Source organism: Natator depressus, chromosome 6 (genome assembly GCF_965152275.1).
Source record: "Natator depressus isolate rNatDep1 chromosome 6, rNatDep2.hap1, whole genome shotgun sequence".
Taxonomy (NCBI): Eukaryota; Metazoa; Chordata; order Testudines; family Cheloniidae; genus Natator; species Natator depressus.
Window position 1 is genome coordinate 90,126,616 of NC_134239.1, and position 19,848 is coordinate 90,146,463.

The 19,848-nt window shown below is 44.0% G+C and overlaps 1 protein-coding gene across 7 annotated transcripts in view; it reads left to right on the plus strand.

The window, feature by feature from the left end:
* The window catches only part of GPATCH2L (G-patch domain containing 2 like), a 43,541-nt gene extending 24,523 nt beyond the window's left edge, over positions 1 to 19,018 (plus strand). For 5 of the 7 annotated variants that reach the window (XM_074955991.1, XM_074955988.1, XM_074955986.1 and 2 more), the window contains exons 9-10: positions 4,148 to 4,245; positions 8,294 to 19,018. In XM_074955991.1, the coding sequence (XP_074812092.1) occupies positions 4,148 to 4,245; positions 8,294 to 8,466 (271 nt within the window). In that variant the 3' untranslated portion in view covers positions 8,467 to 19,018. The remainder of the gene's footprint in view (positions 1 to 4,147; positions 4,246 to 8,293) is intronic. The other 2 variants (XM_074955987.1, XM_074955985.1) reach the window with 1 other exon arrangement.
* The last annotated feature ends 830 nt before the right edge of the window (positions 19,019 to 19,848 follow it).

Consider the following 19,848-nt stretch of genomic DNA (forward strand, 5'->3'; position numbering starts at 1 on the left):
GCGTATGGCCTTGTATGCAGATTTACAGTGCCCTAAAGTGCACTGAACACTTGAAATTGACACTTTTACCACCAGGTCGATCAAAGCTAGTGAGCAGTCAGGAGGCTCCTGATTAACTAACTGGAGTGTGGGTGATCAATAAGGGATAAATCTGAATGAAATACATATTATGCTTTATGACCCCTGAGCCTTTATTGTAGTAGTAGCAGGGCTGCTGAATGCAGCATAGTTGGTACTCGCATCTGACTAGGAAGCTGCTCCTGCTTTTGTTTTCAGTGCAGTAAATAATTCTGAAACTTTGACCGTTTTTTAAATTCTGTTTCTTTGTAATTGTAATGAGAGGTGGTTGGGGTTTGAGCTCGGAGCTCCTGTATTCTAATCCTAGCCATAGCTTCCTTCAGTGGCTTGTGGCAAATCACTTCACATCTTTGCCTCAGTGGGAATGATAATGCCCATCTCCTTCCCAGGAGTATTGTGGGAATTAACTGGTTAATATTTGTATAGAGTTATAAAGTTGAAAAGTGCTATAGAAGAGCTAGTTATTTTATTTTATATGGTCATCTAGCTTGTTTGTTATAATCATCTTGTAATCTAGCCCCGCCTTAGAAAAGTACAAAATAAAAATCTTAGACTACAATTGTTTGTTTTAATCTCTTCTAGCTGTTCAGGTTCAGATGTTCAGAAACCCATGCCACAATTGTCAAATTTTGTGTGCCATCATGAATGTATGTGCAAATCAGGTATTTGAGTGAGTAGGGGTCACGTAGGTGTCTAGCTGGCCTTCTGTGTGCACAAATACCTCATTTGCGCGCGCGCACACGCGCACACACACACACACACACACACACACAAATTGTGTGAGCGTTTCTGAAACCTGTCCCATAGGTCCGGATTTTCAGTTGGCTTCTGTTTCCTGCACATACTCATGCAAACACTTGAGCCTAATCTGCACCTGCAAAATTGAGGGCATTTGAAAATTTGCCTTTGAAAATTTATTTGAAAAATGCTCAAATAAATTGGCTAGTCTCTAAGGTGCCACAAGTACTCCTTTTCTTTTTGCGAATACAAACACAGCTGCTACTCTGAAACTTGGCCTTTAGTGGAAGCTGACTTCTAGGCTTAAAATAAAATCATCCCATTGGTAAGATTTCTTAATATCTCCTCAGTGACTGATTTCATGTGCACATAATGACTCCTGGCAGCTTTTAAACTTTAATTGATGGCACAGAATGCAAGATTTTGTTTTGTTGTGCATTTTTATTCTTCAGTATTCATGAATTTGAGACTTCTAACTGGCTAGAGCCAGGGATGCTTCCACAGTTAGTAGCACACCCTGATTAGCCTCGTTCTCAGGGCTTCCCACACAGTTATGCTGATGCAGTTCAGAGTTGAATTACAGCATGCAGTCCTGGATTCCTATGAGCTCAGAGTCACAAACTGTGTGAACACATCATGAGCAAACATATTTCTAAATGAACAAACACTCAGTTGGAAATATGAAAGCACGAACCTCATTTCCCTGGTGACCTACAAGAGACTGGAACCCATCACCCTAAGGATGAAAAGCATAGTTATTAAACCACTAGAAAAAATAATTATAGAAATACCAGCTGTAAAAGCATGAGGATCTGAAAGAAATGGAAGCTTTCATTATATCTTAGGTACTTACAGGGCCTCCATTACTGTAGTATTTGAATGCCTCGCAATCTTTAATGTAATTTTTCTCCACACCCCTGTGAGATAGGAAGTGCTATTATTCCTGTTTTACAGACAGGGAACAGAGGCAGAGAGAGATTTAGGCTGTCTACACTGTCGCACAGTTTGGATTATGGGGGTGTGGATAGCAGTGCGCACAAGGCGGCACATAATGGAGGCTAGGGGAGGCTAAGCCTTCCCAAACCTTGCGCCGCTGGCAGGGTGGGGGGCAGATTACTCCACAGGACCTGTGCCCAGGGGGTCTGACCAATTTGGGACCCCTGGAAAAATCTATCCCCGCCACGGGCCCGGGACTGGAGGAGCTCTCCCTCTCAGCCGCAGAGCTTTTCAGCTCTTGGGGCCACAGTGAGAGGGACTTGGGGGGTAGAGGTGGAGTGGGGGCGGGCCCACGTGGAAGGGGCAGAACAGGGCAGGGCTGGGTTCAGAATGGGGGTGGGGCCGCAGGGGAAGGGGCAGGACAGGGCTGCAGGGAAAGGGAATGGGGTGGGGGAAGGGGTGGAACGTGGGAGGGGCTCCAGGCTTGGAGCTCACAGGATCCCTCCTTCTTCCTCCCTCTCCCCCTCGTGGCCCTGACCAAGGTCTCAGCCACTACCCCCCTCCTCCATCTGGAGTCCTGGGGGGCTGAGAGCAGCAAGCAGGGGCATGGCCTTGGACAGAGGAGGTGGGGCTAGCCTCCCCAAGGGGAAGCTTCACCTGCTGCCCAGGAGCACGCACCCGCTGTGCTGCAACTCCCCCGTGTGCACGCTGTGGTTGCGAACTAAAAGGTTGCTAGTTCACATTAACATCTTTTATTTCAGTGGTTCTCAACCTTTTTGGGCTCAGGACCCATTTGTAAATGTTCATGGCCTGTCAGGACCCAGTGAATAGTCTCAGGGTGGAGGCCCTGGGGTAGTTTCGAATGGGTCCTGCCCAGCACTCACCCCACAGTGGCTGTTCCTGCAGCTGCTGAACTGTGGGGTTGGCTCTCCGCTCCAGGCATTGCAACCTCTGGGGTTGTAGCGCTGCTCAGGTTTGGCCCTGCCCCCCTGACTGGCCCAAATTTGTGTGAGTGGAGTTGTGACCTCACTCAAATTTAGCCTATCAGAACTCCCATCATCATGATGGCTGGGCCAAACCTGAGTGGCGCTGGGACCCAGAGGTTGCAGTTCCTGGAGCAGGGACGCGAGCCCAGCCAGCCCTGTGGGACAGGAGCTGCTACGCAACCCTTTGAAACAGTCTGGCGACTCAATTTTGGGTCCTGACCTACAGGTTGAGACACCCTGCTCTACATTATTGCCAGTGAGGAACCTTTTAGTTTACGCTCACAGTGTCCAACTGGGGGAGTTACAGCACTGCTATTCACACCCCTGTAGTCTGAACCGTGGGGCAGTGTAGACAAGCCCTAAGTGACACAGGAAGTCTGTGGCAGAGCAGGAACTTGAACTCAATTTCACTGTTAAATTATTCTTCCTTATTCATTCTGGATTGTTTGGGTAGGTCTCCTCAAACTACTGCTGTGAATATATTTTCTGAATTAAACTTCTTGATATTTCTTCTTATGAGCAGAGGTCAGTGTTGGTGGGAGGGATTAGATGACAGTGCTCTGTTCAACCTTCATCCACAATCCCAGTTCCACTGTGATCCATAATAATAGAATGTTTTTTCTAAAGTGATAAACAGTTAAATTGGTGTCATAGAAACCATTATCATTAGGCTTCAGAGTTTACATAAGCTCCTATGAATGGGCAGTTTAGGCTTTTAAACTGTTTCAGCCTATGCATTGGCTCAGTGAGGCTGCATTACAAAATGATGTATGTACTAGCATGGACCAAGCTCTGGTGTTTTCAGCACAATTGCATAACACAGTGTTGAAAACACAGGAGCCTGATTTACAACTGCACCGGCTTAAGCACTCATGTATTTGTGCCAGAAAACCGATACAAAATTTGTAGTCTAGGCATGCTCCAAGATAATAACATTTTAAATGTGATGTGAGTGCAGAGCTATTTTCATAACCATAGGGGCAAGAAAACTTGCCTTACTTTTTAATAAAACTTATATTCTGCAGAAGGTGATAGGGCCCCACAGAAATGCTGATATCACATCCACTAAGTACCTGTTCAGTCCCATCCCTGCCTGTGCAATGATTTTATTAGCTCTTTCAGAGCCTTTGAAGAGCAGTCTATATTTTGGGAAAATTAATCTGCTGCCCCAGCTCATATCCTGGATCTGGTGTCTGAGCTTGAGGATGAAACAAAGTTTTGGCCACAGGCTGTGGATGCAGTGGGGGATGTGAATGAGTTGCTGTTGCTTCTAGAGGCTGTCTCTTTACCCAGGCAGCAAGTAGATGGATGGAAGCTGGCCAGGTAGTGTTAAGGCTTAGTGGTCAGTGTCCCTTCTTGATAAGGTGATATCAGGACAATCTTTTTAATATTTCAGTTTTTCTCCCCAGACAGACAAATATACACCTGGGACCACCCTGCTCAAGGGATATCAAGAGGAAACGAAAGCCAGCAGCAGCTGTAGCCTCTCTTTCCAGCCCTACTTCAGGTAACTTGATTTAACCTTAGCACCCCTGTCTGCGCACCATCACTTGTCCTGAGAGGACTTTCCAGCATATGCAAAGCAGATTTTCAAAAGTGGCTAGTGATATTGGGTGCTTTGGTTTTTGGATCCCTAACTTGTGATGCCTTAAAGTCCCTTAATTTTTTTTCAGAAAGTCTGAAGCATTCACCCTCTGAAAACCATGCCTTTTGAAGGTATTTTAAGTTGGGCACCCAAAAGTCACTAGTCACTTGAAAATCTTGGTGTGGAGGTCTAAGGTAGGAATTCCTAAGCTGGAGAGAGGGGGAAGACTGTCTGTCTGAAAATAGCACAATATTTGCAGGAATACTGAGGATTAAAGTTAAATGAAATGCAAGTGAGAAGGTGATAGTGAGTTACGGCTGTAAGTGGCTTGCATTTAGCACAGCAACAAAAAGAGTGGCCTAATGCTTGAATATATGAAGGTGTACCCATGGTGAGTTGTTATCATTCACATTGCAAGGTCTTTCAATGTCAATATTTGGTGCTGCTGCTGCATAAGCCATTATTTCCACAGTTTAAAATTAAGCCATGCAACCCCATGGTGATGAGGAGGTGAGCTCCTGTACTTCCCAGATCTTTCACGATGCCTGGTATGAACTGGTGGTTTGGTTCCCTCTCTTTAAGGAGATCTCTGGACCCTTTGCTGCAAGAGCCTAGTTCTCACTAAGGTTATGTCACCTCTCAATAGCCATACTGGTAACGCTAACTCCACCTGGAGCCATTTACCACTGCAAGTGGTAATGGCCCCTGTTCCCCTTCTTGCTCCAGGAATGTAACATCTAGAATTCTGGCTTTTTTCCAGGTGGATTATACCTCAGAAGTGACTATTTTTTAGGGTTTTGAAGGTGACACAGGTGTGAAATGGGTATAAATCTGAGGATCGAAGAGGTTTTTAAGAGGGTGGGGAGATACCTGGCTAGAGTAAGTTCACTCCTAGAAACTTTTTAATTCCAACATGCAATTTCCATGTGACCCATGTTCCTCTGGTACCTTGTGACTAAATGGTTGTGTCAGGAATCAGCAGCAAGAAGGATGCGTGGCCAAGAGCTAAGTGATAATCAGATCTAGGAAACAATGGAAAAGACCAGAGGAACCACTAGTGGATAGGTGGAATCATGTCAGTGCCTTTTCTGGGGATTGGTGGGAGATGAAGAGTAACGGAGCTGGAAGGAAATCATGCAGTCAGTGCAGTTCAGGTTATATGTCTAGTCAGTGTGTATCCAGAGGTACTTGTGCTTGTTTCAAAGGGACAGAAAAAATGTGTCAGGTAAGCAAATGAAGTGTGTCAGTTTGCTTCTTCCTGGCAAAAGTCTGTTTGCTGGTATTCTTGGATTTAGCAGTTCCACTCTTGGTCTTGAATGTTATAATGGGATAATCAGATTCCTAGTGTTGAAGGGTGTATAGAAATGTATCTGAATAGCTAATTATGACCATTTTTGGGGTATATAGAGTTCTTAGTGGGAATTCTTGTCCTATCATTATATTTTATCCTTCTGCTGCTTTCCAGGGTTCTTCCTGTTCCGCATGTAACTTTTGTGGTGTATTACTGCTCTGTTTCTATAGACTAATCTTCCATTTCTATGGCTGCTTTCATCAAAATAGATCCCAAAACACTTTAAACAATTTAATCCAGCCTTATGTTTATAAGATAACACAAAGAGATAATCACAGACTCCCTCCCTCTCTCGTGCACTCTCACTAGTACTAAAATGTCATTAACCAGGGGTTCCCCTTCCTTGGGTTAGTTTGGCAACCTCACTTTCTCTCACTGCAGTTGTCTCTTTGAGGAATCCTATTCCTTCAATGAACAATAAAGTTCTGGGGTGAATTAGAATTCAGGCCCATAAATGAGTGTAGGGAACAGGCACATGTACACAGTGCCAGACTTCTCCTTTAAATAGCTCCTTGGCTGAGTCCAACTGCTCTTGTCTCACTTGTTGACCAGGTCCTGCTTCATTGAGCTCCTTTTTTGCAACCTGAGTGCCCCATGGAGGTGAAGGACACAGCCTAAGCTGGCTCCATCAGTCAGCAGAACAAATGGGCTTGCTCTGCCTAACATCGGGCCATCTCGAATTCCACCTCTTTTATAGAGATGAGTGATGAAGAGGGGCTTGTTCCGCTTTGCAGCTGTATTAATACACATCAGGGGCCAGCTCCTGGCACTAAATCACGCTTCTGCATACATCTGTTATCGGACTCCTCACCAGCGTGATGAACAAGACTGCAGATAGAGGCTTCCTCGTGTCATTCTTTATAGGATTTTCCTAAAAGAATAAATAGCTCAAATCTCTGCCAACACTCTCCCCTGTCATTGTGATGAATTTAGCTTCTTTCTTAAACATGCAGCTACAAATCTTCCCCAGTCACACCCTCCCCCATCCACACAAAGTTTTAAGTTGAATTTGACTGAATTCAGCAGATGTTGTTAAAGACCATATGAGATGCACACACTCACTCCTTTCCAGTGTCAGGAATGAAAGGAGAGACCTGGGACTCCATTTATTTTCAAACTTAATAGGCTAGCTAAGTTAATTATGCCTTTGATCCCCAGTAAATAGTGTCTGGTAACACTTGTTCTGTCGGAGAGACCTGTATTCAAAGGCATGCCTGGATGCACCCAATAAGCTAAGGGGAGCACCCAAATCTATATCCCATTGTCAGAGCAGGAAACTTCCAGTAACAGCACGGCCGCCTGAGGCAAACTGGATTAGTGACTACTGCTAAAATAGATGTCACTGGAGAAGAGAGATTTGGACATTTTCCCCCAGAACTCTTGAGAACGAACAGGAAGGAATTCAGAAGGAGACTTCAGTGCCTCCGGAAGTGACTCTTGTCTTCAGAAATGTGCTGGCAAGTCCTTTTTACTCAGTTGCTCAGAAAGGCTGAGACTCAAAGCCAGTGCTTTCCAGCTAGAAAGCAGAGTAGCAGATGGGAATTCTGTCATGTTTAAAACACAAATTCTGGCTAGAGCAGGTAGCCATGGGAGTGAGGAGATGTTTGTAATGTGGTGCATCAGACTGGGTGTCCCAGATGGTCTTCTGTAGCTTGGCTGAATGCAAAAGGGATGTGAACAATTCTTCTCTGTTGTGAGAATATTTAAGTATTGGCTGTGTACTTGGTGCTGTACAAAACACAGAAGCAGAAATGCTCTTAGAGACTAACAAATGAAATAATGTATCATTTAGTTTATTCTTCTTTATTCATCCTGTCAAGTTCTGTTAATGGGGACTGGCTGACTCAGGAGATGGAGATTGGGAATGGGATATGGAGCATTTTACCTCTAAACTGCTAGCTGTAATCCAGTCTAGACATTAGGTGACTGTTGAGTTTAGGTATGGAGACTTTGACCTGTTCCAGTCTGGTCCAACTTGAAGAAGTGTTTGGTTTAGGAGATTGCAAATGAGTTCTACTCTGATCTGTCTTGCCCCTTCTTTGCAGGTCTTTGTGATACACTGTCTACCCTACTAAGTCCATACAGAGGTTCACAGTGCATTTGCTTTATCTGTACCATTCTCTATTGGACACCAGAACATTACTGCCTTCCCTTTGCAGTTCTCTCCTTATAGAGCTCACATGATGACTCCACCCTGTCCCTCATGCTAAAACAGTTGTGCTTGCCCAGGATGCATTATTCTGTAGTGCATAAAGCTTATTTTCATCTTCTCTGGTGCTAATTAAATTATCCTCTTTCATCCAAGCTATTCAAACTTGAATTTTAAAAAGACCTGCAGAATAGATGCTGTGGGTCAGGATTTATCAGCTTGGGGGTTGCAAACAGATATTGGGGTTGTGACCTCATTGCCCTACACATATTGCTAAATGGGGGAGAGGTCCCAGTATGGAAAAGGATGAGATTCACTGCTCTAGATCTTCTGGTAGTCACTAGAATAACATACAGAAATCTATGATTAATGCTTAGGTTGCTATGAGGTTACAAGTTTTAACTTTTTCTCCTGTCCTCTGCTCCTCTCTCTCCACGTTCTCCTTTTCCTTCTACTGTTTTGTGTTCCAGCAGCTTTACCTGTCCACATGGATGCAGCAGACTCATCCCTGCCAGCGACACAGTCCCAGAGGTCCCAGAGCTCTGACTGGACGGTCAGAACCCAGGCAGCAGAGAAATCCACTGTTGCTGCTCCATCTAACTTCTTTAAAACACCACAAGAGAAGGGCCCTGGATACAGCTAGATGGAGGTGTCTCTATTCGGAGCTGGTTGCGTTTATGAAATGTTGGACTTCGAAGTACATCAGCACCGAACGTCTCATTTGGCAATAACCATCTCATCAGTGTTGGTGCGTGATGCTCACCATCCTCCAGACTCAGCTGTGTGCCCCATACATCCCGAGATCATGTTTGTGAATCTGTGTAAAAAGTAACTGGTGATGCTGGGGCTGCAGCTTTTTTAAAACATTCCTGCTATTGCTGTGAGTACTTATTACACACTCATCTCCTACCCCAGCACCTGTTAGCATCTGCTGGGATGTGTACAGAGCCTTCTGGGTTTGCAGGTGTTGGTCTTTGTTATGAAGCTGGTCACCACTTGGGCATATCGTTTGTTGCAAAAGGCTGAATATAGCAGGAGAAAGTCCTATTGCAGCTCTGCCGAGGCAAGAATCTGTTTTTGGCAAGCATAATGTCAGAAACAAAGGCCAGCTTAGTATCCCTGGTCAGGGGAGGAGGAGGGGAACAGAGAGTGCAAACAGGTTTGAAATGTGGGACTTGAATTCTGTATTAGCAAAATGCCTATCAGCCTCTCACTAAGGGACTTGGGAGTCAAGATGTTGCTTCTAATGAAGCAAATGTGGTGCTTGTCCTGTCAGGAATTGCCAGTGGCTCACTGTCAGCATGGTCCTTCAGCGTTTTTTGTCCTTCCTTGTTTGGAGTGTCTTTAGTCTTGCCCTGTGAATTGCAGTATTCTTTCCTTATTCCCCATCCTCTCCATTTGTCCTGCTGGACAAGGGGTTGGCAGAACTAATTAGGCAAAAATGTGCAGACTGGAGTTATGAGAGGAAGCTTGGATCAAGTTGCCCTAAAATATCCTCTGAGAAGTCTTCACTGGGGAGATGACAGAGAGGAAATATTGGAATACTATCCATGGGCATCCAGCTTCAGACACTACAGTAAGCAATCCCCAGGACACTTGAAGTTGAAGTCCATGTCCCACTGTGTACTAAAAGTCATATAGAGTATTATCTGAGTTCAAAGCACTCTCTACAGATTGAACCACTTCCCCGTCTCACGTTCTCCCTGTCTTCCTCAAAGGTTAGTGTTCTGAAGTATATCTAAGTGGGGTTCCCCTCTGTCTCTGGAGTATATATGGGAGTGGTCCCCCTCTATCACTGATTGTATTCTGCTCTGTAGTATATATGGGAGGGGTGTCCCTGGATTTCCAGTTGTACTCTGCTCTGTGGTATATATAGGAAGTGTTTGCCTTCTCCACCTTTCCTTGCACCCCGATGGCATTTGCTGTGCAGTATATTGGGGAGCGTTCTTTTCTCCCCACAACCCTTTCCCTTTATCCCTGATGGCTCTTCACTTTGCAGTATTGATGAGGGGGTCTCTCCTGCCTTCTCTTTTCCTGTATCCCTGGTTGTACTCTGCTTGTTTCCCTATCTCTTGAAAAACCTCTCTACAGATTCTGGGTTACATATTTAGCAGATGTGCCTGGATAGGGTGTACAAAAGGAACCATGCCATGCTTGCTTGACAACCGTAGTTGCCTTGTGAGCTCTTGAGTGTTTTCAAATAGGTGGCCCTTGTCATTACAAAACCTACTGGTTGGCTGAGTGGGTGGAGCACCAGAAAGGACCATCCATTAAGAGCAAAAATAAATTTTCAACATAGGGGTGGAACTTGCACCCCTAGATGCAGATGATGGATTTGCATGTTTCCCTTGTTTTGCTCTCTGACCTATAAATCAAATGAGTGAGGGATAGATTTGATTATGAGCATATCAGAAAATGTTTTAATTGTTTTTAAATTTTCTTTGTATTAAAATTTTAAAATTAAATGGCCAGCCATGAAGACTCATAACATAACACAAAAAGTAAGTTACAAAATCAAACAAAGCGCTCTCGAATAATCTAAATCATGACTGATGAATAGTTACATTAGAGTGTCCATGTCTTATCCACTAATACCTATTTACTCTTGGGGAGAGACCCAAATTGGATTTGTTTTGTCCCAAGGAAACTCTCAGCTCTGCCCACGTAAATCCCTCTGAAAAATCTCATGCGTCTTTCTTATACATATTGAAATACCTTAGAGGGAGAGCCTTGTTACCCTTGTACAGGAGCACAAAGGTTAAAGGCTAGTTTGGATTATCTGTGAGCAATTACAAGGGATTTGAGGGGAAAGAAATGTTCAGATGAAGTTAGTGTCTTTACATTCTTATTTTTGTGCTTTGTACAAAACCAAGTCTGTAGCGCTTAACAAGTAATAAAGACAGACCTTACCATGAAGAGCCTGCGATCTAAAACCCGTACAGAGAAGATGGGACACTGGGAAAACATAATTTAGGGAATAACTTGGCTTTTTTATTATTTCAGTCCTTGTGGGCAAAGCAGGAGATAAACTCCATCCAACTGCTAATTTGCTTCTTGGTTATAGAGGGTGGTGTTTCAATGGAGAGGTGAATGGAGTTGTTAGATACTGTTTGTTTAATGCAAGGGTGAGCACAGGTAGGGGATATGTGTTAAAGAGTGAGGGGCTGTGAGCATTGAGGAGCTGAGAGTAAGTAATGTCACTCCTATTCCCTGCATTTGTTGATAATCCAATAGTGGGTTGCAGCTAACTGCAGGTTAGCTGTGTAGTCGTCCTATGGTCCCTTGTTTCAATTCCATAAACCTTTCCTTCCATGAACAGTTGTATTCATCATTTTAAAGCACAGTTGTATTCGTCATTTTAAACCATTTCCCTGGCTTCCTCATGAAAGCGAATTAGACCAGTGGCCTATTGTGGTACTTGGTTGACTCTTAGAAGAAGCTCAGAAACTTCAGTGATGAGTGCCATTAGAAGAATTTAGACAGGCCACCTACCCTAACAAAACACACTCTGAAATTAGACTTCTTTGTTTTTACTTCCAGTGTTAGAGTGGAGACTATGTATCTCTGCTGTTCATAGATTCCAAGGCCAGAAGGGACCAGTGATCATCTCATCTTACCTCCTGTATAACACAGGCCATAGAACTTCCCCAAAATAATTCGTAGAGCAGATCTTTTAGACAAACATCCAATTTGACAATTTTTTAATCAAGTGATGGAGACTCCACTATGACCCTTCGAAAGTTGTTCCAGTGGTTAATTACTGACTGTTAAAAAATGTACATGTTACTTCTAGTTTGAATTTGTCTAGCTTCAGGTCCAGCCATTGGATCGTGTAATACCTTTCTCTGCAAGATTGAAGGGCCCATTAAATATTTCTTCCCCATGTCGATACTTAGACTGTAATCAAATCACTCCTTAACCTTCTGCTCATTAAGCTAACTAGATTGAGCTCCTGGAGAATTTCACTATAAGGCATATTTTCTAATGGTTCGATCATTCTCATGGCCGTTCCCTGAGCCCTCTCCAATTTATCAATATCTTTCTTGAATTGTGGACACCAGAACTGGACACAGTATTCTAGCAGCAGTTGCACCAGTGCCAAATACAGAGGTAAAGTGACCTCTCTGCTACTTGAGTTTCCTGTTTATGCATCCCAGGATCATATTAGCTCTTTTAGCCATGGCATTGGGAGCTCATGTTCAGCTGATTATCCACCATGACCCCCAAAACTTTTTCAGAGTCACTCCTTCCCAGAAGAGAGTCCCACATTCTGTAAGTATGGCCTACATTTTGTTCCTACATCTACCCATTTCCATTTCACCATATTAAAACACATATTGTTTGCTTGCGCCCAGCTTATCAAGTGATACAGATTGCTCTGTCTTCATTATTTATTCCACCCCCCAATTTGTGCCACCTGAAAACTTTATCAGTGATTATTTTGTTTTCTTCCAGATCATCGATAAAAATATTAAATAGCATAGGTCAAGAACCGATCCCAGTGGGACCCCGTTGGAAACGCACACACTTGATGATGATTCTCCATTTACAGTTACAATTTGAGACCTGTAAATTAGCCAGTTTTTAATTCATTTATTGTGTGCCATGTTAATTTTATAGTTCTGTTAGTATATATAGATCAGAGATGGAAAAGTTCTATTAAAACGGGGCTTTTCAATGTTTTCTGTACTTTGACCTCATGTTACAACAGAAAACATGATATGACCTTCCTTCTAACCTTAAGAAGGTGGTCACAATCCCCAAAACCCATTTGCAACACCCATGTTCACAAGACATGTATGAAAACAGGCAGTCTTTCATTGCTAATGCAGGATTGCTCCCTACAAAAGCATTTTCTAGTGCTTTGTCCAGTCTAGCTTTAAATATCCCCAGAGAAAGACCCTTCACAGCTTCCCTTGGTTGCAAGTCTATTAATCAGCCTAATACATCTCACTGAGAGTTTTCCTAACAGTCATCTTAATTTTCCCCTGTCTTAAATTCATCTCGTTACTCCTGGTTATATTCACTTGTATCTCCGTACATAATTCCTCTCCCTCCTGGGTGCTAGCACCATTCACCATTAGTAGATTGTTATATGGAATCAGCAGCCTAGTCTCACTATTGAGGGGTCCAGACTGCAACTCTATGTTCTCAGAGGGCAGGTTGGAAACTATTTATTCTCAAATTTTCCTGTTGATGTCAATAGAGCTGCTGATCCAAGCAAGGACTGTGGGATCAAGCTCTTAGATTGTATGCTCTTCAGGTCATGGTACCGACCCATTTTCTTTTGTCTCCAAAGGATTGAGCATACTTATGGCACTATTGAAATAATAACCATAGCAGACACCTCCTTTGTAGGTAGCATCTCCTGCCATGGGATGTTTCCAAAAGGGCTGGAGGTCTCAATCATGTGAGTTCCTGCAACTGCTTTCCCTTTCCCACTTGCAGTCTAGAATCCAATTATGGGTCAGCCAGGCTCTGGACAGGATTGCTGATTTGTAGGGGATTCCACAAGCTGAGTTTGGGACAAATGTTGCACCCTGTGCTGTGACTCCAGAAATTGGAGTGTTATGTGATTTGTTTTGTTGTAAAATCCCTTTCAGAGATCAGTAGCTTGCTTCAGGTTTTAAATAAAGATTCTTAGTATTGCTGTGATCCAGCTGATTTATTTTGTTTCTCTTTCTCTAGGGCAGGTGTTCTCTTTCCTCTCCTTCCCCTCAGTCATGTTGTTTATTGTATGTCCAGGCTCCTTGCCCATCTCTGAGGAATGCTACTTGTGGCAGCAAAGGGAGTAAGGGGACAAAGGTTTTTAAGAAGCAAGTGTCAGTAAAATAATAAAACAAGGAAACTTTATGCAATGATCCTGCTTCCAGGGCAGCAGGAGCTGACACCCACCTCAGAGAGCTGGTGCTGAGTCCCAGCATGAGGCTAAGGCCTGGTCAGCACTTGTAATTTAAATTCCCATAGCTGTGATGCTTAAGGGTGTGAAAAATCCACATCCCTGAGTGCCATAGCTCTGCTGACCTATCCCCTGGTATAGACACAGCTAGGTCAATGAAACAATGCTTCCATCGACCTAGCTACCATCGTTATGGGGAGGTGGTGTTCCTACAGAAACAGAAAAACCGCTTCCATCACTGAAGGCTGAATCTACATATGGGGTTATGCTGACACCTATGGCACTATAGTGTAGACGTGGCCTTAGCTGCCCCACTTTAACTCTGTTGGGATTGTTAAAGTGGTAAAACTCCCAGTGTGGATGTAGTTTTACTGGTATACAGGTGCTTTTACCGGTATAGCTACCTCTGTACAGGAAGGGGAATAACTACTGGTGTAAATCACTTTTATACCAACTGCAGCCACACTGGGGATTGTACCCAGTATAGCTATTTTAGTAAAAATCCACACCACTAATTGATAGTTATACTGATAAACCTTTCAGTTGTAGACCAGGCCTTAGTGAAGCAGGAGCTTGAAAGATCATAGTCTGTGTGACTCTGAAGGGAGCAGGAACACAGTCCTGGCTCAGGGAAAATCAACAGCCCAGAGCAAAGTCTCACTGTTACACTTAGGCTTTGTCTACACTAACACTTTTGTTGGCAAAACTTTTATCGGTCGGGGGGACACCCCTGACCTACACAAATTTCACCGACAAAAGCACTGGTGTGGACAGTGCTATGTCAGCGGGAAATGCTCTCCTGCCAACATAGTTACCACCGCTCATTGGAGGTGGTTTAAACAAGCCAGTGGAAGAGCTCTCTGTCGGCATACAGCAGCTACGTTGGAGGCCTTACAGCAGCACAGCTGCAGTGGTACAGCTGTGCTGCTGTAAGGTCCATAGTGTAGACGTAGCGTTAGAAAGTTAGTTAAGAGACTGGAGGCCTCTGGAAAGATGTGGGAGGTCCAGAAGCTGAGTGTGGGCACAAATGTTCAAAAGACTGAGATATTTGAGCTGTAGAAACAAAGCTTTACTGAACTAAGGTAGACTGTGCAGGAGAGAGGGCATTATAATGAAATCTGTTTGTTTGAGGATCCTCTTGGACCTGTTCCATGGTCTCTCACCAACCTCACCATGTGGCTTTAAGCTTCAGTCCCCCACTTCAGATCTCTTTCCTTTTTCTTTCTTTTTGTTTTTTTTTCCCTTCGAAAATAAAGCTTCATTTAATCATAATGACAAGGCTGGAATGATGGATGTGAGGTGGAAGAGAATTCCACAGCTGGGAGGAGCATATGGCTAAAACATCTTCAAAGCTAAAGGTCCTGGAATAGTAGATGCTACAAAACCAGCACTGGCTGATCTCACAGCCTGGTAATTGTGGGAGAACAAGGAAGCCCCTTTTTTAAAAAGGGGCAAGACCACTTGAAGTCTTCTGTGGAAGAAGTGTCATCTTGCAGCTAGTGTCTTACTGATATAGGTATTTGATGCCCCCTATCACCATCGTATCTGAGCTGCTCAACTACCGTGCCATTTATCACTGTGAAAATCATTTTTGGAGGAGAGAGATGTTCTGAATGTTTAACTGTGAGGAGGAGAGAATTTTGGTTGCTGCCTGGAGAATCTATGGACCACAAGCCCAGCTCTGCAGTGGTCCTGTTCTGCCAGCTGTGATGCAGTGTACTGTCAGCTGTGATGCACAGAGCAGAATTACAGATATTTTTTCTGGAAGATGCAACAGAAGCTTAAAAAGGGAGAGTGAAACATGGGAAAAGGGAATCTGATATTACATGGAAATCAAAAGCTAAGTTAAGGACAGCCAGAAGAATGTGAAAAAGCTAAAGTAACAATGGTTGGTACAGGTCAAAGGGGAATGTAGGTGATACTTTCTGTAGGACAGAATGGAAAGCATTGTAGTGTCATATAGACAGAAAAGATAATAGAGAGGCTGAGTTGGAACCCTTGCAGGACCTATGTAGTTACATTTCCTGCCTTTGACTTCAGTCCAACATGCTGACAGCACCGAGATGGATCGTGAAAGGTCTGCAAGGGCAACACGTTGACCTTCTGAGACAGGTGTATCTTCATGACAACATTAGGAAAGATGCCCAGAAAATTTTTAGTTCAGGTATTTATTGGTAAATGTACCACCTAGCTCAAAGGCTCAGCAGTGGATTGTATGAAACCTTTATCTGTTAAGTCACTGATTTTGACTTCACCCGGAAGTGACTAAAACAGATTGCTAGCTTGCAGATCTCTAGTAGATTTTAAGATGATTGCTCGCAGTCTGTTATGGTCTTAGTGGACAGATGTATACCACACAATTATTAATCACCAACAACGTGCTTGGCTCTGTGTAAGACAGGAAGTACAGATAGCCCCTGCCTAGGCTAGCTTATTTAAAGAGAAATACTGAATATGAAAACAAAAAATACTGTTGCCATGGGAACTGATTAATACTTGTGTTGGTAGTATCAGGTGAGACAAAGGACTGAATGAGCTGTGGAAGTGATTGTGTGGTGAACTGGGAATAGCAATGCTGACTCACCTTTGCCCAGTGCTCTGAGATCTATGTATGAAAAGTGCTATAGATAAGTTGTGTCTTTAGATTTTCCTTAGATGTAACTGTATTTTCCAGGTTGAATTTAATTTTATTCCTGTATTTTCAACCTCTTCTTGTTTATAATTCTTTGCCTTGCTGCTATTCACAATTTCCCAGTTAGATTTAATGTAATGTGCTGTCTCCTCCCATTTCCAGAGCATTAATGAAGAAGTTAAATAAGACTGGACCTTACACTCAAGCCGTGTAGCTCTCTACTGAACTTCTTGCCCCATCTCACCATGTTGTCATTTATTATTAATTATTTTTATTACAGTAGCCCTTAAGCGCCCTAGTCATAGATCAAGACCCCATTGCGCTGAGCCCAATTCAAACGCAGAACAAAGACTGTTCCTTCCCCAAATGGCTTACTCATTATGCTCTTGGCCTTTCATCTAATTTGAGTCCATGGTGTGCTCAGAATTATTGTCAGCTCCGTGAGAACAAGAAAGATTTTTTGTGATGCTGTACAAAGTGAAGTCCGGTTCTGTCGCACTGTGTTCACTTGTGAAGGCGATCGCTCACTTCATGAGCCTCCTAGGGGGTCGGTGAGGACAAAGCAGGCTGTCTTCTTTCCTAGTGCCCCCTGTTGACAGTTGTACCAGCACAGCAGTAGTCTGCCCTTTCAGTGACTCAGCCCTCTGGCCAAGTCATGAATTGTGTCCACCCCTTTCAGGGTACACAGAGTCCAACAGAGGATAGCCTTAGTGTCAGGCAAAGAGGTTCCAGGCCACATAGGGTCAAGGTCCCAGAGTCATGACCCTCTGGGTTATAGAGTCTTCCTAGTCCATGTTCCTCTGTATCCGGTGTAGGCTCTTTGCCTTCAGCCCTATCTGCAGGTTGGTAGGGGAACCCAGGCCTACCCTCTCCACCGCAGGGCTGGCTCCAGGCACCAGCGTTACAAGCAGGTGCTCGGGGTGGCAGTCAGAAAGGAGCGGCAGAGTTTCCGCGGCAGCAGCAATTTGGCGGCAGCTTCCCCGTTCCGCCGGCTGTGGCGGCAATTCGGCAGCAGCTTCTCTCTCTCTCCTGCTGTCTGCGGCGACAATTCGGTGGCAACAGGCCTTTTTCACTGCTTGGGGCAGCAAAAACGGTAGAGCCGGCCCTGCTCCACCAGGTCCTAATCCAGGGCCATGCGGTGGGCAGCAAGGTCCTGCACCCTAATGGGCTGTGCCGCTGCTCCCCTGCATTGCTTCCCACCAGTCTCCTCTCTCAGAAGGGCAAAGCAAAGACATGTAAGGAAAATAAATCAAAAGATAAATCCCAGGCCTTGCAGGTATCCAAAGTCCCTTTTCCCTCAGCAGGTCAGGTAGGTTCTTAATAGTCAAGGGCCCCAGGCAGCTGGCCCTTCCATAGTACTCCCTCTGAGGAGCTAAGAGTGTAGGCCTGCTCACCTCCACTGACTGACTACTATTGAGTTGCTCTGCTCCTCCTCCGGTGCATGCATGCATTGCAGGTGCGGCTGCCTAGGCCCAAAGTAGCTCTTTAACCCATTCTTTTCCAGTGCAGGATTTGTACACCCCATCACACCCCTTCATCTACTAATTCAGTAATTCTGTTTTATTATATGTGTTTTACTGTAGTTCCCAGAGGCCTCAGGAAGGATCAAGGTCCAATTTTGCTAGGTGCTGTACCAAATGCAGACTAAAAGAACAGCTTCTGCCTTGGAGTGTTTACAATGTAATAAAGGGTGAAGAAGTTATGAAGACACACATGGGGAAAAGAAACAAAAGAGGCATTGTGGTTGGTGTCACTGAATGATCAATTATCACAATTGAATGACTGTAGTGTGTGTGCAGAGATGCACATTACTGGCGCTTTGAACAAAGATGACACTGAGGCAGTTGTCTGCCGTGCTCCCAGCCACAGGGGGTCATGCCATCATGGACATCACTGACCCATGTACACTGTGGGTATGTGATGGAAAAGTAAATTGCCACAGTGGCAGCTAGAGATTGGGTTGGGTGCCACTAGTTTCGTCTTTTGTCCCTTGGTGTCCGTCTCTCGCCCCCACCCCACCCCGAGAAGAAGTAGGTACAGTAGAACCTCAGAGTTATGAACTGACCAATCAACCACACCTCTCATTTGGAACCGAAAGTACACAATCAGGCAGCAGCAGAGACCAAAACACCAAAACCACAAGTACAGTACAGTACTGTGTTAAATGTAAACTATTAAAAAATAAACAGAAAGCAGCATTTTTATTCTGCATAGTAAAGTTTCAAAGCTGTATTAAGTCAATGTTCAGTTGTAAACTTTTGAAAGAGCAACCATAATGTTCTGTTCAGTTATGACCATTTCAGAGTTATGAACAACCTCCATTCCGGAGGTGTTTGTAACTCTGAGGTCTACTGTATTTAAAAGAGGGGGAGGGGGGAAAGAAAAGGGTAGGTGCTTTAAAACCATAAAGGAATTATATGAACCAGAAAGGGCCTGGCATTTATTATTGAGGTATAGATAAAACCTGTTATGGGGGACTGTCAAATACGCAGCGTGAACACCACCTGCCCCCAGTGTCTCTGTTCTTGTATCTTTAATTTTGTCCCCTTTTTTGCCCCAGCTTAACCGTTTGGTTTGGGAGGTATGTTGCCTTTGTATCATAGAACAGCTATGTAAAAAATAAACAAAACAAAAAAAGGCCTTCTAGTGAGAGACTTAGAGAGCTCAATCTGTTTAGTGTAGCACTGAGGTTGAGAGGTGACCTCATTACAGTGCAGAAGTTCTTTCATGGGGAGAAGAGGCTGGGTACTAACAGGCTCTCTCTACTTTAGCAGAGAAAGGCATTACAAGAACCAATGGCTGGCAGCTCAAGTCAGACAAACTCCAGTTACAAACTAGGCACACATTTTTAACAGTGATGGTGATTTAACCAATGGAACAACCTATGCAGGAAGTGGTGGATTCTCAATCTCTTGATGTCTTCGTATCTAGACTGGATGCCTTTCTGGAAGGTATGCTGTAGTCAAACCTATGTTACTGGGTTCAACGCAGGGGTAAATGGGTGAAATTCTATGGTCTGCTTCATAGTGGAGGTCAGATTAGATGGTCAAATAGTTTTTTGGCTCTGAAATATATGAAGCAGGTTGGCTTTTGTCTTCCTATCTTTCCACCCTATTATTGTGTGAGAAGAGAGATCCAATGAAAGGTGGGTAGCATTACGGTTCCCGGCAGTATAATCTGGGCAAAAAATCCAGATCTGTGAAATGACTGAAGATGATATTGTGTTGCCAAAGGGCTGCAAGCATGGAATTAACAGTTGGTGAGACGAGGAGAAAGACAAGAATTTTGCTTATGCAAATAAACGTACATCTCTTACCTCATTTGTGTGAAACCTCGCAGGACTGGAGACAGTGAGGCAATGTGGTGTTGATGTGCACTTTCATGGCACCCAACTATCTCCTGGTTAAAGATTCCTTCACAGTTAGGATGCCCCCCTCTTACAGCTACACATAAGTGAAGCAGGAATCCCTCCTTCTATACAGAATCTATCAGTG